General features: G+C 61.2%; 1 protein-coding gene across 1 annotated transcript; it reads right to left on the bottom strand.

The window, feature by feature from the left end:
* Positions 1 to 3,058: 3,058 nt before the first annotated feature.
* Positions 3,059 to 8,614, bottom strand: VPS25 (vacuolar protein sorting 25 homolog). Its single transcript, XM_068918933.1, has 6 exons — positions 8,480 to 8,614; positions 8,252 to 8,397; positions 5,528 to 5,581; positions 4,833 to 4,921; positions 4,212 to 4,287; positions 3,059 to 3,731 (listed from the first exon to the last, which is right to left on the bottom strand). The coding sequence occupies exons 1-6, from the start codon at positions 8,524 to 8,526 to the stop codon at positions 3,619 to 3,621; spliced, it is 525 nt and encodes a 174-aa protein (XP_068775034.1). The 5' UTR covers positions 8,527 to 8,614; the 3' UTR covers positions 3,059 to 3,618.
* Positions 8,615 to 8,959: the final 345 nt, after the last annotated feature.

Here is an 8,959-nt window from a genome sequence, read left to right as displayed (position 1 = left end):
CCTTTGTGTGACAAAGGATCAGGACCCTCTGCGCTGGATGCAGACTGAGGTGCCGCAGCCAGGCAGCTCGCGGGTACGACACGGCACAAGGGAAGACAACAGGCACGAGGGGAAGCCATCCGAACAGCCTTTAGCAATGTACCTAAGCAACCCCAGCCTCCCCTGCCCTCTGCTTTGTTCTGGGAGGGCGCGCAGCCCCGATGCCCTGTGTCTGAAGCACACCGAAGAGGCGTGACGGCTTCGATTCAAGGGAAAGTTGTGGTTGGAGGCTATCACGCTCTTTTCTTCTGCCTCCTTCCAACCTACCTAGCACCCGGGGGCTTCCAAACCAGAACAGCTCTCACGCACACGGCTCTGGCCAAGGTAAGCCAGACTAGCTCTGATGTCCCAATCCCGTGATTACATCATTAAATGCTATAGAGCACCGTATAAGGATAAGGCAGCCAGTTTCAGAGGACGATAAAAAAAGCTTTGTTTTCAGCTGCTGGCAGGTCCTTACATCACCGAAGCTGCAAACTGCCACTGTCACCGTCATCATAAGGGACGGCCAGCAAGTGTCTGGTCTCCTCCAGACATGGCAGCACCAGCTAGCGGCTGCTGTTTCAGTCTCTCCACTCTTCCCACACACGTAAGCCAGTCAGATAATCTGACACAAAGGCAGCATTTGCGCGAGCCCTTCATTGCCACTGCAGCAATGCCTGTATCACGCGGCAGCAGAAAACTTGCACAGAGGACAACCGGCAGTCCATCGCGCAAGGAACCGGCAGGCATGGCGAGATGCGACCTGTTGCAATTGACAGAGAGGGTGATTGCGCACACAAGTGCGGAAGAAGGCGCTGTATACCATGCAAGGAGGGGGGAAGCATGTTCTTCTACCTCTTCCCACTGAGTAAGCAGCTAAGTAGGAAGCTGAAAAAGCAGTGACTGACTGCCAGAAGTGCCTTGGAAAGAAAAAGGCTAGTTTAGGCTTATCTAATGTCACATCAGCCATTTCCTAAGAAGGGAACAAATTTAATTAAGAACACAGACTCACTCAAGAAGATCAAGGTTACATTCGGCAAATGCAACTCAATAAGAGAACACGGTGCTGAGGGGTAGACAACACCTATACGAAGAGCAAGAAATACAAACGTCCTGGGCCTATCTGATAAAGACTCATTATTCAAGGTTGAAAGCGGGTGCCACCTGGTACACAGAATAGCCAGCACAGAAACACAGCTTGCTGCAGCGGGTGCAAGAGCAGCAAGAGGAGAGGGCACGGCAGCAAGAGAGGGGAAGACTCAACACGAGCGGCGTGAAAAGGGAAGGAGAAGCAGCTCTTGGACACCATGACAAGCGCAGAGTAGACACTGGTACAAGACAATTCCTACGCAGAGACTTCCCTGGCTGCAGCCTGCACCGCGAACGAACGCACAGGGAGGATCCTGGTTTCAGCAGAGACCCGTGATACAGGCGCAGTCCAGCACAGAGGTGCTGTGAAGCGGGCTGGCAGGCTACCAGGAGCGTCCGTGCTCCCTCTGCTGGGACGCTCCACGAGGCCCCCGGCACGCAGCCTGGCAGAGTCTGCGCCGGCCTTCCCTTCCGCAGACATTGCTGGCTGCGGCTGCGGAGAACTAGTTTTGCTGAGCCACAGTCACACGTCACCTGGTGGACAGTGCACCGCGGCATGTACGCCAAGACAGACCTTGTCATCTTTGTTTCGAGGATGTATCCATCCACTTTACAGATTAAGCAACACACGGTCAGGCACAGAAGAATACCACGTTCATCCCATCTCTGAACTTCTTCCATAGCTTTAACAGGGACTCACAAGCCAGGCAGGCCGGACAGACACTTGACTGAGATGGAAGGAGATGCTACAGTAGGGGTTAAAAAGTACGGCATGCAAAACCAATTAGAGCTCTCCTCAAACCGCCAAGTGGTGCTGATGGGAGGCAGGCATGTCACTGTGTGCTGCGCTATCTGTTTACTCTCAAGAGTTCCTGTAGAAATGACCCCAGCCCAACGAGACAAGAACGCGGCACTAACGCCAATGGTGCCTTGTTCCGGCAGCGATGTGCTGGCACACAGGAATTCCTCTACCAGCAACAAGGAACAGCACTGCTGTCACCAGCGACGGAGCAGAACGTTTATAACTAGTCTCCAAGCGCAGTTCAGGAGTGACGTGCCTGCAAGCAAACAGCTACAAACCAAGACAGCACCTTGCACTGACGCCAAGTCAAAAGGCTGCTGCTTCAGACAGATTTTTTACCTTCACAGTCCCACAAACTCAGTCTGGACTCTGGCATCTTGTCCACACTGAAAATTACCCACTGTTGACAATGGCTGTCAGCAGCGCTGCGGCTGAACGAGTGCTGAAGAGTTCTCCAAAAGCAGGGCAGGGAAGGACAAACTGTTCAGCACTGGCTGGGGAAAGACAGCTAAAACTTGCCAGAGGGGCAGGGGCTTTTTGTTCTGTACAATTATAAGAATGACCATAACGGGCCTGATTAAAGGCTGATATAGCCCAGTAACTTATGTCCGAGTGCAATAAGTACCGAATGCTTAGGCAAAGAACACAAGAACGGGTAAGCAGAGTGTGATCCTTCCCCAGCTACAGCTGTCCAGCCTCCATTGGTCGGTGACTAGGAATTTATTGGGTCAAAGGCTGTACCTGGGCCGTGGTTTCTGATAAGCTGTGTACACCTCTATCAGGATTAAGGATCTGAAAAATTAGTTACACTCTCTACCAGCCCACCTTTTTACAGAGCTTACCTCACCACGACTGTAATAAACCCATTAGCTTTCAATGGATTGCACACAAAAAATTAAAATAAGTTCTGCCTCGAAGACACTAGTAGGCAGTAAGAGCCCCGATGGCCCATAACTCTGGCATGTGGAAAAAAGCACTTGTTCTACTGGCTTCCAAATCAGGTGGGACGGCTTCGCAGACAGAGTCACGACGGGCCCGTCTCCTCCCCTGCATGCTGCTGCAGTAAGGCAACATGGACAAAGGGCAATAACTTGGTACACCATCCTGTTATTGATGGAAAATAAAGATAGACAAAAAGACTCAAGCTGCTCTGTAAATACCATCTTATTTTAGTTATTCCAAATTAGTTCCTTGGCATCCACACTGCACAGCCTGCTCTCCAGCAAGCACATATCATTCTTCTGTTGAGCTCTTACATACCACAGCAGCTACAGGGAGTTCTGTATGCTGGCTTCCACTACACTTAGCAATGCAACAAGGACTGCAGGACCCGAGTGCATGAGTGGAAGGTGGGAGGGAGTTGCCCTTAAGGCCAAGCTTGACTAGCCAGCTGCAGAACCCGCTCCGGCTGCTTTCCTAGGAACAGCGATCAGTAACAGGAGTGGTTCCACTCCACTTCTAGGGTGGTCCCTTTTGGATCTGCTCAGAGCAGCTTTAACCTCTCAAACAGAAATCAACAGGGAGAAAAGACAGACAGAGCATCTCTGAATACTTCTAAGAAATGTCATGTCTTTGGAAGGCTTCGCAGATTCTCCTCGCCCCAAGAAATCCTTGCAGTCACTACTTGAAACCGGGCCAGGAGGTTGAACCTTCACAGCTAGAAATGCTTCAGCAGTCAGAGAAGAGCGGAAGGGAAAGGGTTCCTATTAAAAGAACTTGACGCCTCGGCCATCATCCAGCGTGATAATTTCAGCTTTGTGCTCTTGCTGCAAGGCTTGCAGGGCACGAAGCAGCATAGACTCGTCCAAGCCATGGAACTCTAGGAAAGGACAAACAGAATCGCATCAGAAAACAAACTGGCTTACAGAAGTCTACGACTGGTGACACGGATGACACCTTTCAGACTCCAGTGCCACAACGTGACAGAACCATCACTACATTGCTGCATCAGGAACAAAGCCTGAACGTTAACAGATAGAAAGAGGATAAATAGGTACAGCAGTCTCAAAAGCAGCAAAGAAGCTCTGCAGAAAAACAATGTACCATGCATCTCATGCCTGGTAAAGGTAAGGAGCTTGGCACCAGGGTGGGGGGGTGGGGGAGTGGAAGGGGAACAAATTGCAAACAGTAGTAACGCAGGGAGATGTCAGCACTGAGCGGTAAAAAGCCTTCAGTGCTGCATTTCCCCATGGAGATCAGTGTGAGCTTGTATAAGCAATCTTAAAATACTTAACCTATAAAATTATGATCTGGCAATTGTTTATGCTTTCAAACAAAGTGTGCTGACAAAGGACGTTACCTTCATTCTCTGTATCATCTCCACTGGTTAATTCATACAGTGTGAATACAGAATTTGTCAAGCCATTCTTCAACACCTGGAAAAATAAAATCAATGTAGCAAATCTTACTTGTGTAACATCCTCAGCATAGATTTCTAGTACATCTTAGTGCAAATCAAATGGAGTGTGGACAATGTTCAACGAGCAAAAATACCCTGGAAATGTTTTACAGCATTGGAGTCAAGAAAAGACGTCTAATAAACTAAGACCGTTCCTTTCTCTGCCCCTCTATTCTTTACTCTCTGTCCATGCCTAAGAGCGTATTTTGCAATACGGACTTCTGTCATAAGAAGGCAACGCAACAATGCTGCTTTATCCTCACTATGGAACAACCAACTACAGCGACAAAAGAAGTCATGCCTACCTACCACTCAAATTACATCTTACAGCAAATAAAAAGTTAACATCTCCACACATCTCTGCAACAGAGAGAAATGGAACCAGAAACATAAACATAGTGAGAAAGCAAGACACCAAAAATCACACTCATCTTTTTCACAAATCACAGCCAATACCAGCTGTCCTCCCAGGCACAGGAAGAGGGCCAGGTCTGCAGAACGAGAGAGTTTCTACATCCTCACCCACTGATAGATGAGCTTTCCCCATTCTTCTGGTCTCTTCCACATGATCAGGAAGCTGGATTTGTTCTTATCTAACCATTCCAGGTTCCCTAGAATCAACAGAGAAAGGTATTTAATCAGCGCACAAGGCTAGAAGAACAATCAGGACTGCAGATTTCATAAGGCGCACTGGGTGCTAGGCCTCCAGGCAGCTTCGGGCACCTGCCTCACCGTTCCACGGCTCTTGCTGACTTCCTAAATATCTCTGCATTTACACAAATTTATTTCTCTTTCCAAAACCCTCTTCCTCCTGCAACTCGCAATGCAGCAGTTTGAATGCTGCACACGGGCTGACAGCACAGACACCCGCTGCAGGGGACGGACGCCCACTGCAGGAGGATGGACGGACGTCTGCCGTGGGGACAGACACTGTATTCTCAGCGTGGGGGAAGGACATCTGTGGTGGGGCATGGACTGTGGGGGGACGGACACCCGCTGTAGCACAGGCGCTGTATGCCTGCTGTGGGGCACGGAGGCCTACCATGGGGTACAGACTGTGGGGGAACGGACACTGTACTCCCGCTGTGGGGCATGCACGCTGCACGCCCACTGTGGGGCACAGGCACCCGCTGTGGGTCATGGACCCCTGCTGCAGGGCTGGGACAACCGCCCTGGGGCGCGGAGGCCACACGCCGCCACGGGGCAGGGACACGCACCTTGCTTGCGGAGCTCCTCCAGCACCACCTGCACGGCCTCCAGCGGGAGCTTCCCTGCGCCAGCGTTAAGGACTCGTGCCGCAGGCCGGGCTGAAGAGTGGGGGGCCGGGGAGCGGGTGGCCAGAGAGCTGGGGGGCTAGGGGCAGGGGGCTGGGGTCCCTGGGCCAGGGAAGAGGGGGACCAGGGGGCCAGAGAACTGGGGGGCTGGAGAGCCAGGACCGGGGTCCCTGGGGTGGGGGCCTGGGGAGCGGGGGAGCCAGGGTCCTGGAGACCAGGGTCCCGAGGGAGCAGGGGGACTGGGGCCCTGGGTGCTGGGGAACAGGGGGTGGGGGGGTCAGAGAACTGGGGGGCTGGAGAGCCAGGGCTGGGGTCCCTGGGGCAGGGGGCTGGGGAGCTGGAGTCCTGGGGGCATAGGGGGCTGGGGGACCAGGGGGTGCGGGGGTCTCAGGGGTCCTGGGGGGCCAGGGAGCAGGGGTCCCAGAGGAGCGGGGGGGTGGTCTCGGGGGTCCTGGGGGCATGGGAAGCTTGGGAGCAGGGATCTCAGAGGTCCCGGGGGTGCGAGGGTCTCAGGGTCCCAGGGGTCTCAGGGTCCTGGGGGTCCTGGGGGGCTGGGAAGCAGGGGTCCCAGGGGGTCTCAGGATCTCAGAGGTCCTGGGGGAGTGGGGGTTTCAGGGTCCCGGGGTCCCAGGGGTCTCGGGGTCCCGGGCAGGTGGGTCCCGGGGGTCTCGGGGGTCCCGGGCAGGCGGGTCCCGGGGGGTCTTGGGGTGGTGGGTCCCGGGGGTCTCGAGGCACCAGGCGGGCGGGTCCCGGGGGTCTCGGGGGTCCCGGGCAGGCGGGTCCAGGGGGGGTCTCGGGGTGGTAGGTCCCGGGGTCTTGGGGTGCCAGGGGAGTGGGTCCCAGGGGTCTCAGGGCACCAGGCAGGTGGGTCCCGGGGGTCTCGGGCAGGCGGGTCCTGGGGGGTCTCGGGGTGGTAGGTCCTGGGGGTCTCGGGGCACCAGGCGGGCGGGTCCTGGGGGTCTCAGGGTGGCGGGTCCCGGGGGTCTCGGGGGTCCCGGGCAGGCGGGTCCGGGGGGGGTCTCGGGGTGGTGGGTGGGTCCCAGGGGTCTCAGGGCACCAGGCAGGTGGGTCCCAGGGGTCCCGGGGCACCAGGCGGGCGGGTCCTGGGGGGTCTCAGGGTGGCGGGTCCCGGGGGTCTCGGGGCACCAGGCGGGTGGGTCCCGGGGGTCTCAGGGTGGCAGGTCCTGGGGTGTCTTGGGGTGCCGGGGGTCCCGGGGTGGTGGGTCCCGGGGGTCTCGGGGCACCAGGTGGGCGGGTCCTGGGGGTCTCAGGGTGGCGGGTCCCGGGGGTCTCGGGGGTCCCGGGCAGGCGGGTCCGGGGGGGGTCTCGGGGTGGTGGGTGGGTCCCAGGGGTCTCAGGGCACCAGGCAGGTGGGTCCCAGGGGTCCCGGGGCACCAGGCGGGCGGGTCCTGGGGGGTCTCAGGGTGGCGGGTCCCGGGGGTCTCGGGGCACCAGGCGGGTGGGTCCCGGGGGTCTCAGGGTGGCAGGTCCTGGGGTGTCTTGGGGTGCCGGGGGTCCCGGGGTGGTGGGTCCCGGGGGTCTCGGGGCACCAGGTGGGCGGGTCCTGGGGGTCTCAGGGTGGCGGGTCCCGGGGGTCTCGGGGGTCCCGGGCAGGCGGGTCCGGGGGGGGTCTCGGGGTGGTGGGTGGGTCCCAGGGGTCTCAGGGCACCAGGCAGGTGGGTCCCAGGGGTCCCGGGGCACCAGGCAGGTGGGTCCCAGGGGTCCCGGGGCACCAGGCGGGCGGGTCCTGGGGGGTCTCAGGGTGGCGGGTCCCGGGGGTCTCGGGGCACCAGGCGGGTGGGTCCCGGGGGTCTCAGGGTGGCAGGTCCTGGGGTGTCTTGGGGTGCCGGGGGTCCCGGGGTGGTGGGTCCCGGGGGTCTCGGGGCACCAGGTGGGCGGGTCCTGGGGGTCTCAGGGTGGCGGGTCCCGGGGGTCTCGGGGGTCCCGGGCAGGCGGGTCCGGGGGGGGTCTCGGGGTGGTGGGTGGGTCCCAGGGGTCTCAGGGCACCAGGCAGGTGGGTCCCAGGGGTCCCGGGGCACCAGGCGGGCGGGTCCTGGGGGGTCTCAGGGTGGCGGGTCCCGGGGGTCTCGGGGCACCAGGCGGGTGGGTCCCGGGGGTCTCAGGGTGGCAGGTCCCGGGGGTCTCAGGGTCCTGGGGTGTCTTGGGGTGCCGGGGGTCCCGGGGTGGTGGGTCCCGGGGGTCTCGGGGCACCAGGTGGGCGGGTCCTGGGGGTCTCAGGGTGGCGGGTCCCGGGGGTCTCGGGCAGGCGGGTCCAGGGGGGGTCTCAGGGTGGCGGGTCCCGGGGGTCTCAGGGCACCAGGCGGGCAGGTCCCGGGGGTCCCGGGGCACCAGGCGGGCGGGTCCCGGGGGTCTCAGGGTGGCGGGTCCCGGGGGTCTCGGGGCACCAGGCGGGCAGGTCCCGGGGGTCTCAGGGTGGCGGGTCCCGGGGGTCTCGGGGCACCAGGCGGGCAGGTCCCGGGGGTCTCAGGGTGGTGGGTCCCGGGGGTCTCGGGGGTCCCGGGCAGGCGGGTCCAGGGGGGGTCTCAGGGTGGCGGGTCCCGGGGGTCTCAGGGCACCAGGCGGGCAGGTCCCGGGGGTCTCGGGGCACCAGGCGGGCGGGTCCCGGGGGTCTCGGGGTCCCGGGGGTCCCGGGGGGGCGAAGGATACGCTGGAGGCGGTGGTTGGCGAAGAGCGGCCCGTCGAGCGCCTCGCGCAGCGTCACGGCCTGCAGCCGCTGCCGCCGGCAGTAGCCCAGCACCAGCGCGCACCAGGCGGCCAGCTGCTTCCGCCGCGTGTCGCCGTTGGGCTGCAGCCTGCAACGCCCGCGCGTCACCGGCCGCCGCCGCGGGGCCCGGGGGCCCCAGGGGAGCGGGGGGTCGGGGGGCCGGGACTCACGTGAAGAAGGGCGGGAAGCTGTACTGCCAGGGCCACGCGAAGCTCATCGCCGCCCGGAGCCGCCGCCGCCGCCGCCCGGAACCGCCGCCCGGAGCCGCCGCCGCGCGCTTCCGGCCCGCCCGACCCGCCGCCGCCGCCGCCGCCGCCCGCCGCGGGGCGGGGCCCGGCCCAGCACCGCCCGCCCCGGCCCGGGGGTCCGCTGTCCGCCCGCTGTCCGCCCCCGGCCCGGCCCTGGCCCCGGCCCCGGCTCCGGCCCCGGCCCGGGGCCGCCTCTGCCCTCGCCCTCCCCCTGGCCCGGCTCTGCCCCCGCTCCGCCCCGGCCCCCGCTCTGTCCCCGCCCGGCCCGGCTCCGTCCCGGGGCCGCCTCTGCCTTCGCGCTCCCTCCGACCCGGCTCCGGTTCTGCCCCCAGCCCGGCTCTGGTTCTACCCCAGCCCAGCTCTGCCCCGGCTCCGGTTCCGGCTCCGGTTCTGCCCCCAGCC

The sequence above is a fragment of the Struthio camelus genome, chromosome 25 (assembly GCF_040807025.1).
Source record: "Struthio camelus isolate bStrCam1 chromosome 25, bStrCam1.hap1, whole genome shotgun sequence".
Lineage (NCBI taxonomy): Eukaryota > Metazoa > Chordata > Aves > Struthioniformes > Struthionidae > Struthio > Struthio camelus.
This window is presented reverse-complemented; position numbering and strand designations above follow the sequence as displayed.

Excerpts from the sequence above, each read along its gene's own strand:
- VPS25 (XM_068918933.1), bottom strand. The coding sequence starts at position 8,526 with ATGAGCTTCGCGTGGCCCTGGCAGTACAGCTTCCCGCCCTTCTTCAC. Across the intron at positions 5,582-8,251 it reads CGCCAACCACCGCCTCCAGC|GGAAGCTCCCGCTGGAGGCC; the intron begins GTATCCTTCGCC and ends ACGCTGGCGCAG. Across the intron at positions 4,288-4,832 it reads GAAAGCTCATCTATCAGTGG|GTGTTGAAGAATGGCTTGAC; the intron begins GTGAGGATGTAG and ends TTATTTTTCCAG.